The sequence below is a fragment of the Ochotona curzoniae genome, unplaced genomic scaffold (assembly GCF_017591425.1).
Source record: "Ochotona curzoniae isolate NIBS_2020 unplaced genomic scaffold, NIBS_Ocur_1.0 patch144, whole genome shotgun sequence".
NCBI lineage: Eukaryota > Metazoa > Chordata > Mammalia > Lagomorpha > Ochotonidae > Ochotona > Ochotona curzoniae.
Window position 1 is genome coordinate 1,954 of NW_024466689.1, and position 22,806 is coordinate 24,759.

Here is a 22,806-nt window from a genome sequence, read left to right on the forward strand (position 1 = left end):
CCCAAGGGGCCCACATATGTAAAGAGTCTTCTTGTGGCAAATGTTCCACAGCCAAGGGCAGACAGTAAGAAAATGTCCGAGGAGACTGTGATCCAAAGCACTTCTCCAACATACAGAACCCCCACTATGGTGGCAGTGATTGAAAACAAGAATTATTTATTTGAAAGAACTATGGAGAGAGAGAAAGAATAGGAGAGCAAGAGCTAGAGCAAGAGAGTGAGAGAGTGTGAGAGACAGAGGGACAGAATCTTCTGGCTGCTGCTGCACTCCCCAGATGGCAGCAACAACCACAGCTAATGCAGGCCAAGGCCAGGAGCTTCATCCTGCTCTCCCATCACGGTGTCAGGACCCCATCTTCTGCTGCTTTCCTAGGCCAGAAGCAGGGAGCTGGATCACAAGTGGAACTGGCTTTTGGTTTTGAGCTTTGAAGGAGTCCAGAGCCCTAAGACTCCATGGCCCCTTAAAGGCCCTGCCTCTGCCTTGCAGAGGAACTGGTCACTCCAATCAGATGCATCCAAAGCCAGCTGCCTGGCAGGGAGGCTCTTGTGTACCTGCCCCCTTGCTGGAGCAGAATAGGATCAGCTACTTTACATAATCCTTAAACAGTTGACCCAGATTCAGTTCCTCCTGTAAGGGAGGTCACCCTTACTGCCCCTGCTGTGGGAGTTCACCATTGGGACCTGGCCCAGCAACATGTCTTCCCAGAACCCAGAGTGGGAGGTGGTGCTATAGCTGCTCCTTCTTGGGATGAGGCCTGAGTCAAGCACACAGACAGTAGAGGGAAGTGCATGGCACTTTAAAGGCACGTCTGCCAAGGGCTTGCTAACTCCTGTGGCCCTGCAGAGGGTAGCCCTGTGTGGGAGCCTCAAGGAGGGCTTGCGGATACCACCAGTCCCAGGTCAACACTTGACTTGGATCTGCACAGACCTCCAACTGTCCAGCCAGCACTGGCAGTTACCAGGTTCATTCCTGAGGGTGGGGCAGAGCAGAGCACTGCCTCCTGGGGCAGCCTGGGTTGGAGGTGGGGCTGGTAGGGGCGGGTTCACAGCTGGTTACTCCCCCTGGCTATTCCCAAACCAAGCATAAAAGTCCCAGGGTCTTTCCTGAAAGCCCAATTGCCACCACTGCAGCACCAGCAGCACCATGCCTATGACCCTGGGCTACTGGGAGCTCCGCGGGGTGAGCTAAGGGCTTGCTCTGCTGATGGGACATGGGCATGGATATGGGATGGGACAGAGGGCACAGAACAGCTGTGGAGGCTTTAGGTCTTCATTTGTTTTGGAACTTCCTTGCTTCTCCTCCTCCTAGGCTGCCAGGAAATCCTGATGCAAGCATCCCAGTGTGGAGAAGGGGCAGAAGGAAAAAGGGATGCTATTAGGTGTAGAGTAGGGCTCCCCTGGAGGAGATGAGGGCAACCTTTGGAGTCCCTCCAGCTCTGACCCCTGGCTCTGGTGTCTCCCCCAGTTGGCTTTGCCCATCCGCCTGCTCCTGGAATACACTGGCACCAGCTATGAGGAAAAGCATTACAGAATGGGAGACGGTATGGTTCTGCCTGCTCTGACCTCTGTCTACTGCTTCTGTCATCTAGTAACCCCTGCCTGGCCACCTGCATATCACCTGTGCAGACCTCAACCCCTGGAAGCAGAGCCTGCCCTTCCTGGTCCCTGAGGGTGCAGTGTGGCCTCCCAGGGCATGGCTCTGGGAAGGGGTGCTGGGAACCTGCTTTCAGCATTGGGTCCTTTCCCACACTTCCCAAAAGCTTTGGAGTCAAGAACCCCATAGGATCATTATTCCCTTTCTCCAGACATTGAATGTGATATGAGGGACTCAGATCCCACATGCCCTCCTCAGGGGGTCTTGCCCCTGACTCTCATGAGGGGAGGCTGCACACTGGGGAGGTTTTGTTTCACTTGGTCTTCTCCACAGCTCCCGACTATGACCGAAGCCAGTGGCTGAATGAGAAATTCAAGCTGGGCCTGGACTTCCCCAATGTACGTGCAGGGGATGGGGTGTTGGAGGGAGTGGGGTCGTGAATGGTGTCTCTGTCTCCACATCCTTCCCATGGTTAGAGGGTTCAGGACCAGGACCTGTGCTCAACCACTGTCATCCCTGGTTCTCTGCAGTCTTTCCCTGAGGTTCTATGTCACAGCTCACTCATGCCTTGTGCAGAGATTGTCTCCAGGACCTGCCATGGGCCAGGCACAGAGGGTGCCAGGGATCCTGTGTGCTCTTACTCAGGTCAGGGGATGCTGGGCCCCTGGGAGCCCAGCCGACTTCCCTCCTCCCTCCCCAGCTGCCCTACCTGATTGACGGCACTCACAAGCTCACCCAGAGCAATGCCATCGTGCGCTATCTCGGCCGCAAGCACAACCTGTGTAAGTGGGGCTGGCTGAGGGTGTGGGGCTGTGGCTGTGCCCTGGGCCTGGCTGGGTGGGATGCTGAGGGTGTCTGCTGTGTGTGCTGCAGGTGGGGAGACGGAAGAGGAGAAGATTCGTGTGGACATTTTGGAGAACCAGGTTATGGACAACCGCTGGCAACTGGTGGCAATCTGCTTCAACCCTGACTTTGTGAGTGCCCAAGAGGATTGGATCTGGCAGATTCAATACCAAGCTGATTCTTGTGTTCTCATCTGTACTGCTCCTGTTTGTCTCTGAATTCCCTATGAAGTCTGACTGCCTGAGCAATTTACTATATTGTGAAAACATTGAATCTGTACTCTTTAAGTCTGTTCTAAAAGAAAGATTATGATTAATTTCCACAGCCCTACACAAAGTTACAATGCTTCTGAGTGAGCAGTCATGTCTAAGACAGGAAATTCACTTCTGTGTCTAACTCTTGACCCTTATCATGACCAGCATTCAATGTGTTCCCTTTATATGCTCGTCCCTGGATGGAAAGTCCATTACGTGAGTTATATCAGTTTGAGAAGGGAGCATCCTTAGGCATGTCCCCATAGGGAAAAGCAGCTGTCCCCACTAGGCAACCCAGGGTCAGCCTGAAGCCCAGAGGCACTGAGTTCCATCATTTCACATCACATTCTCATCCTTTGTGAACTGTGAACATTCCTGCCACGCTCAGGGGAAATGGCTGCTCCCTCAGCCAGCGGGGCCATGTGCAGCCCTGGGCAGGCAGACCCTCTCCTGCAAAATCGTGTCTGTGGGTGCTGACAGCTGTTTGCTCCCTCAGGAAAAGCTGAAGCCTGACTACCTGAAGGGCCTCCCAGACAAGCTGACACTGTACTCCCAGTTCCTGGGGAAGCAGCCCTGGTTTGCAGGGGACAAGGTGAGGCAGAGGGACGGAGGGAGACAGGAGCAGGGGGCATGGGCGATCTATCGCTAAGTCCCTGTCTCCCTCCTCCTGGCTTCTGCAGATCACCATTGCCGATTTCCTCGTCTATGATGTCCTCGACCAGAACCGTATTTTTGCTCCTGGTTGCCTGGATGCGTTCCCAAACCTGAAGGATTTCATGGCTCGATTTGAGGTGAATCCCCAACCCTCCTCTCAGCCTCTTCTGGTTCCCTCATTCTGTTCGAGTCCTGGAGCTCTGCTACACACCAACCCCTGACAGCAGGACTCAGAGTTAGCATCCTGCACCTGCTGTGTCCAGTGTATCTCTACAAGTTGTCTCTCCCAATTGATTCATAAGGAATACTGAGTCAGCATGGGAAAAGCCATTTATCAGGGTCCCAGAGCCCGTCACAGCTGTGCTGGGCTCCCAGGAACCTCTGGTGTGTATGAACAACAGTCAGGACTTCTCTGATTTTTGTGCTAAACTGAGCAGCCTCAGACCCTTGTCTAGTCTGGTGTCCCATGCCAGGAGACTATAGGAGAGGCCAGACTTTGAGCAGTGTGTGTTTGTAGCTGGTCTCAGCTGAACTGAGACCGGGTAGGGTGGATTCAGTGTCAGAGACACGCACAGTCCATGTGTTTGATCTCTAGAGCACATTGAACCAGTGAGATCCCCATGTGCAGGCACTGAGCTCCCAGCACAACTGTGGATTCTCTGCTGGGGAGACTTGATTTGTTTGATGATGTAGGTTTTCTTTCTCCTTCGATGCCTCTTGTTTCATTCTAGTATCCCACATGTTCTGCCTGTGAGATAGGGCAGCTGCTTACCATTTTGTTTATGCCTGTGCAAAGGTGACTCCATGCTGGAACTGAACCAGTTAGAGAACTGCAAACTCAGCAGTTTGGAGATGGAGGAGCAACAGCTCTTGGTTACTGAGGAGCACAGCCTGGGCCTCACTTCACAGGATCACAGGGACCACCTGGGACTCCATGCATGCTCACAACAAAGCCTACTTGGTTACAGATTTGGGAGTATGAGGCATTAGTCCAACAAGCTGTTCAGTATGCAATGTTTGTCCTGTTCTCCTCCCCACGCAGAGATGTGCTGTCCCAGTTCCTTCTTATCAGCTCTGGGTGAAGTCTAAGCCTGTGGCCTTGGGCATTATGTAACAGTTGGCTCAGCTCTGTGTGCCTGAAAGGAGAGACTGGACATAGATTAGATATGAGCTGGACCATGCGGTACCCAGGGCCAGGCCCATTAGGGTTAGAACAGTCTGGGTCCCCCTGAATTGTTGAGAACCTGCACGGTGCTGTCAGCCCTGGCATGTAGGTGCATGACCCAGGAGTGTGCTTGGTGCTGCTCACTATAACAGGTCTCAGGATGAGGAGAATTGAGATGCAGTGAGGTTGACCTGAGATACCAAGTGGAGGAGTTAGGACTCCCTGTGTCAGGGGGAGGATTGGTGTCTGGCCTTGCCTTCCTTTGCTGCTGCACCTCCTCCCATTCCCCACAGTGAGGGCCTGCTGAGTCACTGGGTAAGATCAGGACTGCTCTGTAGGCTGCCCTGACATGGTCTCAGCCCCTTTTCCTGATGGACGTCCCTGCTCTGTGTGCAATGCTGTGCATCGGGCAGCCTCACTGTGGATAAGGAGAGTGTGCAGCAGAGCCTATGTGGGTAGGGAAGTGAGCAGAACAGTTAGGAGAGGGGCAGTGGCAGGCTGTGTCATACTCTGCCTGCTCAGTGTTTGACTGTGAGAAAATTCCTGAATGGCTGTGCCCATCAAGTCTCCCTTGAGACATGGTGGCCAGGAGTCAATCATGCTAGACGTGGAGCGACCTCTGAACCAGCACTGACGTTTCCCATGGCTACAAAGGACCCAGTTCTAGCGTCTCCCTGCTGATCCATCTTTTGAGGTGGTGGAGGGAGGTGTCTGTGTTAAAGCATGAAGTCCCCTGGGCTGTGGTCCTATGGAGATGTCAGTGCAGCCAGCACAGCCCTGTGCAGTGGCCGCTGTTGGTCCCACTGGTCTGTGCCTACACTGGGGCTGAGGGAACCCCAGGAGACCACGGACTCTGAGCTCTGCTCCTGTTTCTGCCCCTGCAGGGCCTGCCAAAAATCGCTGCCTACTTGAAGTCCAGCCGCTTCATCAAAGTCCCTCTGTTTTTAAAGAGTGCCACATGGACTGGAAAATAAGGCTCTGAAGTGAAGTGAGAGGGGCTGATGGGTGCTCAGGCCCCCAGCTCTGCCTCAGCCTTCAGTCCTCTCCTTCCACAGCCTCCTCCTCCCTAACCTGCTGCCTCCTGTCCTCTAAGCCAGCCCCTCCCATTGAGGTCTGGCCATCCTCAGCTCTGCCCTCTTCTTCAGCCATGGCCCCCTGGGCTGCTCCTCCTGCCAATAAACAGTCCCCATCTCTGCTGTGAGCTCTCCAAACAGCCAGAGTTCGCTGCACCTGTGCCAGATGGGCTCCCCCATGAGGTCTCCCTGGTACTGGCTGTGACCCAGGAAACCCTTGAACTTCAGTCTGGACCTGTCCTCTTCCCTGGGAACCCTGACTTGGCACTGACCATGCTGGATTCTGTGGTTTTCTTTGTTCTGCTGCTATAGCAGGGCCTAGGGAAGCAACATGCTGTGTGAGTGTCTGGTCAGGCTGGATGCCCTGGTGTCTTGGTCATTTCTGTGCCCTGTGCATGTTGGTCTGCTCCTCACCTTAGGTTTCTCCCTTCCCTGGATTCCTCATTCATTCACCCTGAAGCTCCCCTGCAGCTGTGCTGTTTCTGAGAGCTGCAGGCCTGATGGGGAAGGGGCTGGCAGGCCTTGGACAGATCCCCTCTGGGACACTTCCCTGGATGCTCCCACTAACGTAGTTATTCCTCATCTGTTTTGTCAGAATGTTGCTCTCAATAAAGCATATCCCTTTACAGTGTGACTGCTGTCCTTTTTAAAGAAACAACAAAACACGGCACCTGAGTCAACACCTTGCGTGGAATCCTTGCATGTTTTCCCTGTGTTGTGTGTCCTGGTGCCTGCCTACCATAGCAGTTCAGGAAGTCTGGAAGTGTGGAAGAATCCCCTCTTGGGAGGTGGTGGCAGTCTCCTCAGCCATGAGTGGGACTTGGCACTGTGGAAATAATCAGGTGAACCAGAGGGGAGGTGGAACTGGACATTCGTTTCTGCAAATTAAAGCATTTGTTCAAAAATTCTCTTCACCTCTATCGTATGACCTCTGCCCAATACCATCTCTCCCAATTGGTTCCTGTCATCTCCCTATTTCTTACACATAATCTAAATCAATGAAAAATAAATAACGCAGGGCCTAGTGCACTGCCTCAATTGGCTAATCTTCTCCCTTCAAGTGCTGGGACACCATATGGGCACCAGTTTGTGTCCAGCTTCCTGTCCAGTCCCTTCTTAAGGCCTGGCAAAGCAGCAGAGGATGGTCTAAAGCCTTTGAAACCCCGTGCACCTGTGTGGGAGAGTGGAAGAAGCTCCTGGTTCCTGGCTTCGGATCAACTCAGCTCTGGCTGTTTGGCCACTTGGGGAGTGAACCAGCAGATGGAACATCTTTCTCTGTCTCTTATTCTCTCTGTAATTCTGACTTTCCAATAAAAATGAATAAATATTTAAAGAAAAAAGTGATAAAAACGGTAGTAATGTGGTGGTGGTGCTGGAAGAAGTTGTTTGAGTTTAGACTGTGCTGTCCTAGTCCCCAGTTCTGCTTCATTGACTCCTGTGAGAATTTTTTTTGTTACTTGCCAGTATGACCTGGAGCTGAGGTGAGACAAGCTATGCCACACTGGGTCATAGCACACACCAGCACATGAAATACTTGGTGTGTATGTGTGAGGGAGGGTGAGCCCAGCAGTGAGGCAATGCTGTGCTGTCTCCCCTTGGGGGGACACTGCTCCTGCTGATGAGCAGGTGAACTGCAACTTGATGTCAACCAGGATGGGCTGAGTACAACACCCACTGACCTGCATGTAACCTGGGTTAAGGAGAGAGCCAGGCTGGGATAAGTGACTAAATCCATCAGTGCATGCATGAGTCAGAATAAGTGCAGGCTGGCTGGGCTTTGCCACAGCATTGGGTAGCAAGTGCTAGGAAAAGGGGCAAGTCCTCTCAAGCTAAATTGCAGAACCACCTAGAAGAAGCAAAAGTGGAGCTGAGAGTAAGTCTAATAGGGAAACTGTTGACACCTCTCTGATGGGTTGTAGCTCCCATAGGTGAACATGAGAACCAAGGCTGGGTGTAGACCAGTCTTGGACAGGCTGTAGCACTCACTAGCAGAACTGTGAGCTAGATAATGGGGTCAGTTGGGTTGAGCAATCCTGAAGCACCATTGAAGTGTATGAGAGACAAATGGGATGCAGGACAGACTGGACCAGTCTGCTGCACACACTGTCATGTGTAGGAACCAGGGCTGGGGGCAGTCCTGGAGGGGGTTATTGGGGGTTTCTCTGACTACACAGCTGTTTCTACTGGTATATAAGAGAACTGAGTGTGTGATGGGCAGGGTTGGGCTGTGCCATGGTACCCATTGTTTGCATATGAGATGGGGCTGGAGACAGAAACTGCAGCCACCAGTGTGTGTGTAGGATGATGTGGGCGATGAACTGAGCTGGACCCTGCATTGGCTGGCAGACACAACAATCAGGTCTGGGGCACCTGCTGGACTCAGAACTATAACCACTGTCAAAATCACAGGATCTGTGGTCTCACCACAGAGAGCATATGTTAGAACTGGGCCTGTTTGGTTGCTGAAGACTGCACAGTGGATGGTGTGACCAAATGTACATGGGATCATGACAGGTAATTGAAGCCTGCAGAGAACATCTAGTACCAAGGATGGCTGAACAAATTGGACAACTTTGGCAGCCAAGTGTTGACAGCAATTATCAAGGTGAATGGAGACTCTAAGGTGGGCTATGTCAGCCAATGGGCCTTGGAAGGATTTCCTCATCCTTGGAGCAACAAAATCAGAACTATTGAAACCACTTGAACATTTGAACACTGTCCTCAGGCCACGCTCACATGGGGGACCCTGGAATGACATTAGGTAGCTGGCCCCCTCCTATGGGTACTGATGCGATTTGGATGCTGTATGTGGCTTCTCCTCTTCTCTGCCCTCTTTCCCCAAACACATGAAGAAGAAAAAGAAAATTGGAAACAGAAGTCTCATCCAATATCCCCTACTCCTTGACCCCTTCACACCCTAATCAGTAGCCCACATGGGCATGCATCCTTCTCAACTATATAAACATCATCAAAAAGAAAAAAAATTAAAAAGGAATTTGCTTGTGTTCCCAAGAGGCAGATCAAAGGAATCTTTGTTCTCTCTTTCTGACTTTCAGTCATAAATATTCCCTGTCTTTTTGGAAGCTACTCATACGTGTAGTTCATTCTTCCATCATCCCACTTGGCAGAACTTTTGGTTTTGTTCCTGGAGCGCTTTTGTTCTTAGCTACTTTGATTTTGTTCCGTGTCTGAGACCAGGACCTGCAAGGAGCGCCTGGCACCTGAACCATGAGTTGTTGGCCTCCCCTGGTACAGATGCAGATTTGTGCATTTCCTTCCTTTTCCGTTGCCTCTCACAGATGGGGGTCTAGAAGTCAGTGGAATCTAACCAACATCAAGGCCTGAGCACTCGCCAGGTCTCAGTCCCAGGTTGATGGCTGCTCACCCTAGGCCAGCTGAATGACGCACAGCACCACACAGGCTGCCTCTCCGTGTCAGAAGGGGTTGACAGCTGTTTTCTGTCACAGGAGGCATTGAAGGCCCAGTCCTTAAAGGGACTCCCTGAATAGACGAAGCTGTTCTGACAGTGTCTATGTAAGCTGCTGTGGTTTGCAGGGCAACAGGTGCATCAGAAGGAAAAGGGAGTTGCCATAGATTTCAGAGCATAGAGATTTGTGGTCATTCCACCTTGGCCTTCTGCACATCACCTTTGTGGATTTCATATTTCATGAGAGCCTTGACATGCATGTGCATTTGGTCCCAGGCGTCTGGACACACTCTCAAACCTGAGTGACCTTGCACCTGGCTGAGGTGATGCATCTGATTTGCTTTTCTCTTGGATCACTGTTTCCTGTTTTGTTTTGTTTTGTTTTGTTTTGTTTTGTTTTAGTTTCAGTTTTTATTTTTCAAGATACATTTGCTTAAGCTCAGGGATTTCATCTTCCACCCTTCTCATCCTCTCCCCGACTCCCTGTCACTGCTTTCCCCTATAACAATAGTATAATCTTTTAGCAACAGTCACAAGTTCATCATTCTGTTATTTAAGTGTAGCATGACATTGTAGGTGTTGTGCCCAGATTTGAGATCCCCAGAAAATCATCAGGAGTCTGAAATTGATGCCAAGGCATAAGGGCGGTTTATTCAGGCTGTTAGGTTCTCAGCCATTATTACCCCGGCCCAGTAGGGCTGGGGGAGGGGCGGCCACTAAAGCAGCAGCTGCATCCAAAAGCGGAAGAAGAGCAGAAGGGGCAGAATGGGGCAGAATGGGGCAGAAGGGGCAGAAGGAGGGCCAAGGCTGAACAGCACAGGGTTTTTATACAAAATTCCACCCAATTATACAGTCATGTTTGATCAGTTTAACTGTTAACTTTTAAAAAGAGCAAATTAGCAGGCTTCTATTGGTGGGTTTGAAGCAAGCAACTTTCAAAAAGTACAAACTGGTGGGCTATAGGGTAGTGAGCAACTTATCTAACAAGCACACCAGGGGTCTCCTTCCTGAGGAGTGCTCTGCCTGTGTGACCTGCCAGGTGGGGCCTGGAGTTCACACAGCTCTCAGCCAAGCAAGCAAAGCAGAAAACACTTAGGTTCTTCATAGATATACACACTGGTAGAAAGTCTAGCATCCCGTTGTCAATATATATTTAACAGCTTCATTGGGAGTCCATCTTTGATTCAGAAGTAGAGATGCATACTGCAATTATGTTCATTTCATGGTATACTGGTCTCCATGATACAGCAGTGTTTTCTTTTATGTTTCCCTGCTGCTTTCATAGTCCTGTAGCTAAAACAATAATGATCATATTGTGAGGCTTGACTTTCAGGTAGAACTAGATCTTAGAATCTCAAAGCTATTGTGACACTTTTACATGTAAAAATTGTTTGTTTTTATTTATTTGAGAGAGAGAGAGAAAAACTCATCCACTGTTGCAAGCCGCATCTGTATGCACTGGCCACATGCTGTGCCTAAAATGGCGCCGGCCGGAGAAGCCACACCTTCGTGCGTGGTGGAAGTCACGTAGCCTTCGCGGTACTGTGCAGGCGCCTAGCGCATGCGCAGTGAGCTGCGGCGTGGCCGGCACGTGAACACTGGGGACTGACGAATCCGGTCGCCCAGGACCCTGCGTGATCATGACGCCGACCTATCATCGGCGGAGGCGGGGCCAGTCAGCACATAAGAGCAGAAAGCCTGCCGGGGTCGGGGCCCCCTTCCTCTTCCTCATCTTTGTGCGCGCAATAAATTTTACCGCAGAAGACTTCACTCGCGTCTGCGTCTTATTGCGGGACAATAAGACACGTGGGCGCGACAACTGGTGCCCGAAACCCGGGACCTGGAGGGGGCCTCCCGTTTCGAACGGGTGGAAGTCAGAACTGCGGCCAAAAAACAGGTAAGGAGCTCTGAGAGGGAGAACTTTCGGGTGACTAGGAGCATAAATCGGAGGTATAGGAACCACCGCTTCTGGTTATAGACATGGGCGCACGGTTCTCTCTGGTGAAATTTTTGCAGAGGGTTTATGCCCTCCGTAAGGGAGCGGTCAGAGAGAGTGACAAAGCCCTTCATTCTGCCCAGGATAGTCTCTCAGAAACAGAGCGGGAGAGGAGAACCGGTTTGAAGCAAAAAATAGAGGTGAAATTGAAAGCAGTATCTTCCTCATCAAGTTCGGAGACGTCCGACGCGGAGGAAGGGTACAAGCGGGATAGGCGCTTAGAACGCAAACCCGCAGGAGACAGAGGAGGATCAGAAAAGGAGAAGAAAGAGAATGGCGGTGCTACTGCGCCGGCCACGCTCGGCCCATGGCCTCAGGGCTCTGGAGCCATTACACTAATGGCTCCTCCTGCTGTGAAGCCATCTGCCCCGCCCATGAGTTGTGGCGCCGGCTCCTCCCTCATTGATCCAGCCACACGCCGGGAACTTCAAAATATGTTCCCCGTCTTAGAAGAAGAAAGGGAAAGAGTTTACAGACAGGTAGATGCAGCATTAGTGCGAGAATTGGCCATGTCTGTAAAGCAATATGGTCTTCATGCCAATTACACTTTGTCCCTGTTAGAACGTATGGGGGGAATGAATATGACTCCCTCTGATTGGCAATTTGTGGTGAAGGCTGTTCTCCCTAATATGGGATCATATCTAAATTGGAAGGGCCTATGGCAAGAGCTTTTGGCTGAGACCGCCCGGGCAAATCAACAGCGCGGCGGTGATGCTTTGACCTGGACTTATAATATGCTTTCCGGACAAGGCCAATACTCTGATGATCAAAATAGATATCCATGGCCAGTGTATACCCAGATCTCTACTGCAGCTATAAAGGCTTGGAAGGCCCTTTCACTTAAAGGGCAAGAGAAACTGGGCATCACACAGGTTAAACAGGAGCCAGATGAGCCCTTTGCTGATTTTGTGGCATGCATAATGCAGGCCGTGGAAAGGACCTTTGGGTTCGTGGACTTCTTTTCTGGTGTGCTCTTTGCGTCAGTGCTAACCGGGGAGAAGGCCATCCATGTAATCCAACATTGCTTAGAAGCATGGGCCGCATGGGGTAAACCTGAATGTATTAAGACTGATAATGGTCCCGCCTATACTTCAGCCAAATTTCGTGATTTTTGCATGAAGATGGGCGTCAAATTAGTGACTGGCATCCCTTATAATCCACAAGGTCAGGGGATAATCGAACGTGCTCATCGCTCTATTAAGGAATTGTTACAAAAACAAAAAACCACCTGGGAATCACTTGGTCTCGCCAGTCAGAGCCCTCGGGCCACTCTAGCCCTGGCTCTCTTCACTATCAATTTTTTACAGCTGGATGAGCAAGGCCTTAGTGCTGCAGATCGTCATTCCCTTAACACGGCGCAAGAGCAATCTTGGGTCAAGTGGAAGGATGTTCTGGAGTCCAAATGGAAGGGCCCAGACCCAGTTATTAGGCAGGCTCGAGGAGCCATTTGTGTGTTTCCACAGGATGCCCCAGTTCCGGTTTGGGTTCCAGCTCGATTGACTCGTTCCTGTCCATCACCGCCTTCTGACGTTTCTGCAACCGCTGGAGTGCTTACACCAGGATCTGACTTGGGGAAGATTCATGCAGACCCGCAATCAGAAACTCCTCCTACAATCCCACAGGACAATGGTGCCCCGCCCAGTGCAAACACGGCTGATGGTGCAACTAAGGGTCTGTATGGCGCTGGTGAGGACCGTGATTGCTGAGCCATGATGAGGAGTTCTGAGTGTTTTTCCACGACCCTTACCGGTCGCCCACTCAGCCCGAGTGTTTCCTTGATTTTTTCTTCTTTGGATTTACCTTTTCTCCCTTATGATGATATTAAGGAGAAAGTGAGTAAATTTTTTATTCCCCCTACAGGACACGCTTTGCTTTCAAGCATTTCCTGAGAATTTTAGTGTCAAGGTTTATGTGTTATTCCTTTTCAAAATGTTTCAACGGCTGCTAATCTTTCTTGCCAGCTTTCTTCTTATCTTTTAGGAAATTGGACGAGAGAATTTGATACTTTACAGTCGGAGTTGAGAATTGCCATTGTCCAGATTAATTTTACACGGGTGGATCCTGTTGTTGCTGAAACCCTGGCCACTTGGATTTGGAACATCACTTCCCATATTAAGGAATGGGTGGGAGTGGTTGTGCTGATTCTGCTCTTATGTGCAGGCTGTGCCTTATGCCTTTTTTGCCTGTGTCATCTGAGACGCCGCGCTCAGCGAGATCGTGTGGCAATACATCAAGCCCTACTAGCCATGCAGTATGGTGACTCCCCCATGGTATGGTTGAGCATGCTTCAACGGGTTTAGTTAAGAGCATGGACATCATGGCTCCTGCACCTCAGGCCATTATGGCATTGCACTGAGTTCGAGCATGATGCACCTGACTAGCCCTTGCACCTCGCAGGACTTATCCATTGCACGCGAGAGGGTAGTCACTCTTATAACTGCCTTGTCGAGACATTGCTCTTTACAACCACCGCGGTTGTAGCCCATGACGGGTAAGATAGACCCAGACAATTATCGGTCTAAGACAGGGACTACGTCAAGCCACGCAGCCTCCCTATGACGGATCATGTGCCTTGAGTCTACAACCTAAGACAGGCCCATACCAACTTATTTTTTCTATTGTATAAGAAGGGGAGAGATGTTGCAAGCCGCATCTGTATGCACTGGCCACATGCTGTGCCTAAAATGGCGCCGGCCGGAGAAGCCACACCTTCGTGCGTGGTGGAAGTCACGTAGCCTTCGCGGTACTGCGCAGGCGCCTAGCGCATGCGCAGTGAGCTGCGGCGTGGCCGGCACGTGAACACTGGGGACTGACGAATCCGGTCGCCCAGGACCCTGCGTGATCATGACGCCGACCTATCATCGGCGGAGGCGGGGCCAGTCAGCACATAAGAGCAGAAAGCCTGCCGGGGTCGGGGCCCCCTTCCTCTTCCTCATCTTTGTGCGCGCAATAAATTTTACCGCAGAAGACTTCACTCGCGTCTGCGTCTTATTGCGGGACAATAAGACACGTGGGCGCGACAATCCACTACTTCACTCTACACAGGTCCAAGCACTTGACCCACATGTGGACTTCTACGTGGCATCTTCCAGGCTGTACATAGGCATGAAGCTGGAGTTGGAAGTGAACAAGTTGAACCCAGACACTGATATGTGATGTCCATGACACAGTTGGCACACTAACTCCTAGAAAATGTCTACTCTATCAATGTCGATCTTTTTTAAAAATTTGATTTGTTTTAAAGATTTATTTTTCATTGAAAGGCAGATTTAAATAGAGAAGAAGAGAGAGAGATACTGAGAGAATCTTCCATCTGCTGGTTGACTCCTTAAATGACTAAAAAGAAGAGCTAAGCCAATCCAAAGCCAAGAGTCAGGAGTCCCTCTGGGCTCTGGGTCTCCCACACGAGTACAGGATCCAAGAACTTGGACCACCTTCTGCTATTTTTCCAGGCCACAAACATGGAGCTGGCTCATATGTGGAGCAGCCGGAGCACACAGAGGCACCCATATGGTTTGCCAATGCTGCGGGCAAATGCGTAGCTTGCCGAGCCACAGTGCTGGCCCAAAGTTTTTTTTTTTTTTTTTTTTTTTTTTTTAGTGGTAGAAGGACAGGCAAAGGGAGAAACACACAGAGAGACCTTCCATCCCATGATCCATACCCCAAACAGTTGCAACAGCCAGGACTGCGCCAGGCTAAAGCTAGTTGCCAAGACCACCATGTGGGTCTACAACACTGGTGGAAGGGATCCAAGGACCTGGGTCAAATCCCTCGCCTTCCTGAGCCCTCTAACTGAAAGCTCAATTGGCTGTGGAGCAACTGGGAATAGGATCAGTGCTCTAGTGTGGGATGCTGGCAGTGAAAGTGGAGGCTTACTCAGCTGTGCCCCAATACTGGCTCCAATTGTGTTCATCCTCATGAGTGACAGAAGGGCCTCAAGCCCATTGGACCAGCCAGGAAAGGGAGATTGCAGAGAGTCAGTCATTTGCTCTTGAGCCCAGAGCTGGGTTAGACTGTGCTGGGCTCTCTAGGAACCACTGGCTTCAGTGGAGAGCAGTCAAGGGTTCTTCATAAATGGAAAGCCTCAGACCCTGGTCCAGGACTCTGTGGGAGAAGCAGGATATGCAGCAGTGTGTCTGGAGCCACAGTGGGATTGAGACTCAGTGTCAGAGTCACAGACAGTCCCCCTGTGTGATTTGTGATGTATGCCCTGCACCAAGTGAGTTCAATCCAGTGAGCACGGGGATCCCAGGGCTATCGTAGGTGTCATATTTGAGGGGTCATGTGGATCTTGCGTTGATAGAATTTGCAGGAAGTGTCTGATGACAAACATTTTTCACCCCTCCCTCTCTCGCTCCCTTTACTCCAGTGCCTCCTGTGTTGCATCAGGGATGGGGGAGAGTCCTTTATTGTCACTCGTGTGCACTGACCTTCTGGGTGGGCCCTGGTGTTGGGCATAGAAGGACATGCATGGAGGAGCCCATCCCAGAACTGAGTGTAGTTGGAGAACCACAGGCCCAGCTGATTGGACAGAGTGTGGAGCACCCCTGTGTGCTGGGGAGCACTGCCCTACCTCAGCTCCCAGGTGTTCATCTGTCACCCAGGTTTAATTTCTTGGTGACAGCAAAGCTTACTTCATTCCGGACTCGGAGAGCATCCTCCCACGAGGTCTCAGTGTACACTGTGCATCCCATCACACCCTCCATCAAAGCACATTCCTCCTCATCAGCTCTGGTTCAGGTCCCCACTGCACGGCCTTGGGAATTAAGGAAGAGCTGGCCCGACTTGGGGAGGCAGTGCGTGTGTCAGGATCTTGGGCAGAGGCAGTCCTACATCTCCTGAACTCCTTTAACTGCTATCAGGGAACTCCCAGTCCTGATGTGAAGGCTGACAGAGCCCAGCGGAGCATTTTGGGCCTGGTGCCTGGGGCCGGGCTGGAGGTGAGCTGGGTTAGGACACAGCGAGGTTTGTCTCTGGTAATAGGTACAGAAATCTGGACTTCCTGCTTTCAAGGGTAAGGATCAGGGCTCTTTCTGGAAAGCCTAGATTTGATCATCTCCCTGTACCACTTCCCCTGAAGTTTACAGCTGCTGTGAGAACACCAAGGTTGGTTTCTGAGAGGCGCTGGCATGTTCTCATCCCCTTGTCTTATTTTTTGTGTGTGGGGTGGTTGATGGTCCCTCTCCTGTGAGAAACACAAGCAACCCAGCAGAGAGAATGAGCAGACAGGGAAGGACAGGACTTCCTGTGGGAGGGGAGGGAAAGAAAGCACACAGCTCAAGGTCCCACAGTCTTGGCCAGGCTGGGCCCAGCCCTGTCCCCCAACAAAAAAATGTGAGCCTGGGGAAGCTCTTCCCTCTGTATGGCTCAGTTTCCCTCCTGAATGTGCAGGGTGGGCAGCTTTCTTTATTTTAAAAGAAAGCTTTGTTTATTTTACTTGAATGAGTTAAAGAGAAAGGAGGAGAAACACAGAGAGAAAGATTGTCCATCCACAGTTGAATCCTCAAATGGTTGCAATGGCCAGAGATGGGCTGCTGTGAAGCAAGGAGTCAGGGGCTTCTTCTGTGTCTCTCATTGGGTACAGGAGCCCATGGCCTTGGGATACCTTCTGCTGCTTTCTGAGACCAGAAGCAAGGATCAGAAATAGAATAGCTGGGACATGAGCTGGGGTCCATGTGGGATGTCAACACCACAGTCAGAGGATTAGCTTGCTCTACCAATATACCAACGCTGGGTTAATTCCCTTTCCTACCATTACTGTGTTTTATATCAATGCCTGTTCACTATCCTGCCTGTCACTGGCTGTTCCTTTTCTAAGCAGCCCACCTGAAAGGTGCTATATCACCTGGGGTGCAGGCCCTGCATCCCCAACCCTCTGAGGGACAGCCAATCAAGGATCCTGACAGTATCTGGGGTTACAAGAAAGAGGTGGGATTGATCTCAGCCATCTTGCTTTCTTTTTTTTTTTTTAAGATTTATTTTTATTATTTTTTTCATTGGAAAGGCGGATATGCAGAGAGGAGAGACAGAGAGGAAGATCTTCCGTCCGATGATTCACTCCCCAAGTGAGCCGCAACGGGCCGATACTATGCCGATCCGAAGCCAGGAGCCTCTTCCGGGTCTCCCACGCGGGTGCAGGTTCCCAAAGCCTTGGGTCGTCCTCGACTGCTTTCCCAGGCCACAGGCAGGGAGCTGGAAGGGAAGCGGGGCTGCCGGAATTAGAACCGGCGCCCATCATCTTGCTTTCTTGTGCAACTTGGTGAGAACGTGTGGTCTTGTAGGTACCCCAGAGAACAGAGGTGGCCCCTCTGTGGTACGGGGCATCTCACTCACTGCTTGGCATCACAGTATGATCCCTGTGTATGTGCAGAGACTCACATTCATTGAGCAGGAGCCTAGGTGTGGGCATCCACAGTAGGAAGCCAGGATCCTATGGCCTTCACACTGTGTAGCTCTGTCCTGTCTGCTAGGTCTCCAGGACACTCTCTCTGCTCATCGCTTAGAGGCCTTCCAGTGCCCACCCCCAGGCTACAACATCCAGAACTGAGCCAATCCAAAACAAGGAGCCAGTAGTTTCTTCTGGGTTTCCCATTCGATTGCAGGGTTTAAAGATGTTGGGCCATCATCTACTGATTCAACAGGCCACAAGCATGGAGCTGGATGGGAAGTGGCATTGCTCAGATACAAACTAGCACTCATATGGTTTCCTAAGGCATGCAAGGTGAAGACTTTAGCCACTAGGTTACTGTGTCTGGCCATAGTCATGGCTTTGCTAATGTCCAGTCCTTATCCTGGTATCCACTCTGGTTATGGGTCTGTAGGACTGAGTCCTGCCCTGCTCACTCCCTTCTGAGATTGAGCATTTCAGGTGAAAAGATTGAGAGCACCTTAAATGCAGCCCCTTATTTTTAGAAGCATTAGAAACAGCCACTCTGAGATTTCTCCTTTAAACCTGAGTGGAGATCCACAGACTGCTCTTGACTTTTGCACAGCCTTGTGACAACATTGTAGCTCAGCCTCCTCCACCCTGACTTGTCATTTCTTCACTCCTCGTTTCCTCACCCGAGTTGCATCCAATCTCCTCCTTTCTTTCCTGATCTGCAGCCAGAAACCCACAGAAATGGCCCGTGGAGCTAGACTCTCCCCATCTCCTTCTTGCAGCAGTCTCCTTGGCTGGCTGGTCTCCAGGATGTGGGTCTCCTGCTCTGCTTCCTGCTGGCCAGAACACTGAAGGCAGTGTTTGTCCATGGCACATTTTCAGCCATTCAAAATGAGCACTGCTGGTGTTTGGGACCTCATCATATTAGCTGTGAGGCTGTGCTGTGCATGCCAGGGTGTCTAGCAGCACACCCAGCCTATGCCAACTAGATGCTGACAGCACTGTGTGGGAGAATTCATGTGGAGGCCCAGTGTGTTCCCTGAGTCTGGACACAGGCAGGGCCTTGATTGGGAAGTATGGACCACCCTGAATAGGTGGGAGACATTGAGAACAGAGACTAGGCTCCGCCCGCCCCTTGGTATTATGTCTGAGCTCCCCCCTCCCTCGTTGACATCCTGGACCTAAGCAAGTGTTAGCTAGTTTCCAGAACCTGCTTTTCTGCAGTGCAGCAACCTTGCCCTCTAACTTTCAAACCCACTTTTTTGTTAATGATCTGCTCATCTCTTCACATATCCATTTTTTACATAAAATAAAAGCATGGGAAATTTGGGGCCAGCTTTGTGGCATAGTATGCTAAGCTTTTGTTTACGCTGTCAGCATTCCGTATGGGTGCTGGTTTAAGTCCTAGACACACCACTTCCAATGCAGCTCCCTGCTAAAGTTCCTGGGAAAGCAGCAGAGGATGGCACAAGTGCTTGGGCCTCTGCACCCATATTAGTGACCTGGAAGAAGCTCCAGGCTCCTGACTTGAATTGGACCAGCTCTGGCTATTGTAGCCATTCAGGGAATGAATTAGTCAATGGATAGAAGACGTCTGTCTCTTTCTGCAACTCTGCCTTTGACATGAAAGTAAATAAATCTTAAAAATAAGAAAAGAATATTGGGTCCAGTGTGATAGCATAATGGTTAATGTCCTTGCCTTGAACGTGCCGGGATCATATATGGGCACTGGTTCTAATCCTGGCAGCTCCACTTCCCATTCAGCTCCCTGTTTGTGGTCTGGGAAAGCAGTTGAGGACGACCCATGGCCTTGTGACCCTGCTCCCATGTGGGAGACCCGGAAAGAAGTTCCTGGATCCTGGCTTCAGATTGGCATAGCATCGGCCGTTGCGCTCACTTGGGGAGTGAACCATCGGACAGAAGATCTTCCTCTCCTTACATCTGCCTTTCCAATAAAATAAATAAATCTTTCAAAAAATATAAAGGAAAATCAACCTCAGGCCCATTTATTCAGTTTCTCTCGGTTTTGAAACAGGCTCTGTCATCAGACATGAAAGTTGGCAGGTAGAGCATCTTTCTTGTGCAGGTTGGACCACGGGGCACAGGTCACAGGGACTTCAAAGGCCCTGGTGCCACCCTCTGCTACCCTAGAACACATGCATCAGCAACAAAAGCCAGGCTCTGATCCAGGACCAGACAGCTCAGGGTCTGCTCACAGCACATCCTGGGGAGTCTCCAGGCTCTTCTCTGGTTGCAGTGCGTGGCCACGGCCAATGGTGGGACAGGGCTGTGGTCGCTCTTACAGCATATTCTACATTCTCTCTGTGACCACTGCACTCAGGTGCTGGTTTTGGTCTGACCCAGTGCTGGCTGTTGAGGTCATCTAGAAAGTGAACCAGCAGATGGAAAATCTCTTTGGCTCTCCCTCCTCTCTATGACTTTCAGAATAAAAAAATAAATCTTAAATAAAATAAATAAATAAAGTTGTGGGTGGTACAGTGACTCAACAGGCTAATCTTCCACCAATGCCACTAGCATCGCGTATGGGCACCAGTTCTTCTCCTGGCTATTCCACTTCCAATCCAGCTCCCTGCTTATGAACTGGAAGCAGTGGAGAATGGCTGAAACCTTGGTTCCCTACAGCCATGTGGGAGACCCAGAAGAAACTCCTGCCTCTTGGCTTCAGACAGACCCAACAACAGCCTTTGTAGCCAGTTGCAGAGTGAACCAGAGTGGAAGACCTCTCTCTGTAAATCTGCCTCTCAATGTTAAAAATAAATATATAACACATTAAAAAAAAAAACTTCCTAATCATGCAAAAGCATGAATAGGCAGTGCACATGATCCTAGCTACTGGACCAAAAGGCTCAATCACCCATCTTCAAGGAAACCACGGAAACCACCCTCCAACCCTCCGCTTTGAGAGTCTTCCCTTCTCCGTGGGCTTGGATTTATGAGATCTAGAGGAGCTTTTGGCCTCAGGAGCTGAATTAAAATCCTGTAATAGGAGTTCGCTTTTTGACCTGGCTTTAGTGGCCCGAGCCTCTCAGAGCTCTTGAGAACCCAGGAGCCGAGATAGGGAGGCTGGCCGAGACAGGGAGGCTGAGCGGTGTCAGGAGAGGAAGGGAGGGAGAGAGGAGAGCTGTGCTCTTTCACAGTCTTGCTTTGTCTGTATTGTGCACTGCCAAGTTTGTGGACTCAGAAGACACTGGATTGGGGAGGAGAGCTGTTGGCCAGGGTTAGAGTGTGGGGGTGACCAGAATTCAATCTTAATCCTAAACAGCCTGTTGGGGCAGAAGTAAGTCTTGCAGGCCTCTGGTTGGTGGGTCTTGGGGGTGTGGTAGAGCAGGATTGGCCCAATGGATGGCACTGCAACCAGGCCCTACCCCTTTTGCTCTGGGCACCCAGAGAATCCAGGCCTGTTTTTGCTGATGCTTGTAATCTGAGTGTGCATTCACAGCTCATGTCCATGACATGGAGTTCATGTTCATCAGGGTTCCTGACTCATGTGCGGTGACAGGGGACTTCCTCCTCAGTGGTGGTGGTCGTGGGGCTGGGACCAGCTAGGCGGCTGTGGAATGGGGAGAGAACTCTATAACCCACTGCCTTTGGAAGCCTCTGCCTGATGTTCTCCAGAGCTCCCCGAGTGGATTCCTCTGTGTTGTGTTTCCTCTCTCTATTTGTTCCTCTCTGCATTTCTTGTGGAGTGTTTTTCTCACTTAAAGGAGACAAACTCATGCTGGTAAGATCTCTCCATCTCTGATGCTTCCCCCACAGTGTCTCTCCCAGCTTGTTCAGCTTATAATCTGCTTCAGGAATAGATACATTCCAGCTACGAGGAAAAGAAATTCACCATGCAGGGCTGTAGCGTACCTGATTGTTCAGACCCATTGCATGCCTACTGAAATGGAGTCACGTAAGGGTGTCTATCTGTTGCTCACCTGTGCAGGCCTCCATTACCTGGGAAAGATCTGGAGGGTACAACGTAGTTTTTCAAGGCATAGTGCTGGGCACCTGTTATTAGTAATTGATTTGATTGCTTCCTTAAGGTTTTTGCACTACTTTGTGTAAGCCTTTGGCATGTAGGATCCAGAACCCTTACAATTATTCTGTTCCCCAACCTTGAATTTGAGATGAGGGTTTGAGGTCCTAGATGACCTGCCTTGGAAGGGTTCACTGGGAGGGTCCCAGGGAGAGGAGGTATATTGGCCTTTTTTTTTTTTTTTTGGTCTTCCCTATAGCTCCTGATTGTAACCAAAGCTAGTGGCTGAGAAATTCAAGTTGGGTCTGGAATTTCCTAACATACATACAGGGGATGGATTATTGGAGAGGGTAGGTGCAAGATGTCTCCACAGCACAGAACCATGGCCTGTGCTCAACCCCTGTCACCCATAGTTCCGTACAAAGCTGTTCTGTGATGGTTTGTGTCAAAGCTCACTCTTTCCTTGTACAGAGTATGTCTCTAGTGCTTACCTGGGCTATGGCCAGAGAAGGTGCTAGGTTCCCTGGCTTAGGGCAGGGGGTGTTCGGTGCCTGGGAGCCCAGCTGACTTCCTTCCTCATCCCACCTGCCCTATGACTGACAAGATTCACAAGTTCACTGAGAGCAATGCCATCCTGTGCTGCCTCGCCCACAAGCACAACCTGTGTGAGTGGGGCTGTCTGCAGCATGCAAGAAAGGACTTTGGGTGAAATTCTGGGTGTTAATATCTGTTGTAGGTGTTGCGGAGGGGGTGGGTGGAGATGGAAAAGAAGATTCAGGTGGACATTTGGGAATCGGGTAACAAACATAAAATTTTGACTGCAGTATACTATAGCCTCCAGTTCAAGATCAGATGTGGGGAGCCATGCAGTTGGGTCAGATGGCATGGGTGTGTGATGAGCACTGCTCCTCAGTTAGCAAGGCTACGAGGAGTTTCTAGCAGCGAGGCAAGGCCCGGCAGAATGTCTCTGGTCACCTCATTGCTGCCTCACCCATTGTATGGAACTCAATCACCTCTCTGATGTTTCATAGAATTCTTCTGAGGGTGTTGTTGTTGTTTTTCTGCTAATGTGAAGTGATTCCTGTAACTGGTATGACACCTCAAATTGATCAATCATGTTATGATAAAAACACCTTTAGTAACAGTAAGGCTATGACACACAGTTAAAAGTATACAATAGTATAATTGAGCCCACTATGTTTCCAAACATCCTGTTATGTGCCCACTTTTGTCCTAAAGTTTGCCCTAGTGTAAGTAATGTTTTCCTTAAGAAATGGCTTGATAATATCTTGCAACAGATGGCAATCATGGAAGTACAAAGAGTTTGTTTACCATGCACCTCGAACTGTTACAACACATGATATGACGCATTTTAGTTTCTTACCACAGAAAGCAAAAGTATATGGGGCATCTTTTATAAGGAAATAAATGTGAACCCCC

At 50.4% G+C, this 22,806-nt stretch overlaps 1 protein-coding gene across 6 annotated transcripts in view; it reads left to right on the forward strand.

Annotated features, from left to right (window-relative positions):
- The first annotated feature begins 1,140 nt into the window (after positions 1 to 1,140).
- LOC121166488 (glutathione S-transferase Mu 1-like) overlaps positions 1,141 to 22,806 on the forward strand; it is a 135,870-nt gene continuing 114,204 nt past the window's right edge. The window contains exons 1-8 of one of the 6 annotated variants that reach the window (XM_040995621.1): positions 1,144 to 1,179; positions 1,465 to 1,540; positions 1,927 to 1,991; positions 2,294 to 2,375; positions 2,467 to 2,573; positions 3,100 to 3,282; positions 3,371 to 3,481; positions 5,394 to 6,210. In XM_040995621.1, coding sequence (XP_040851555.1) covers positions 1,144 to 1,179; positions 1,465 to 1,540; positions 1,927 to 1,991; positions 2,294 to 2,375; positions 2,467 to 2,573; positions 3,100 to 3,282; positions 3,371 to 3,481; positions 5,394 to 5,483 — 750 coding nt within the window. In that variant the 3' untranslated portion in view covers positions 5,484 to 6,210. Of the gene's footprint in view, positions 1,180 to 1,464; positions 1,541 to 1,926; positions 1,992 to 2,293; positions 2,376 to 2,466; positions 2,574 to 3,099; positions 3,283 to 3,370; positions 3,482 to 5,393; positions 6,211 to 22,806 lie in introns of those variants that run through there. The other 5 variants (XM_040995624.1, XM_040995626.1, XM_040995628.1 and 2 more) reach the window with 5 other exon arrangements.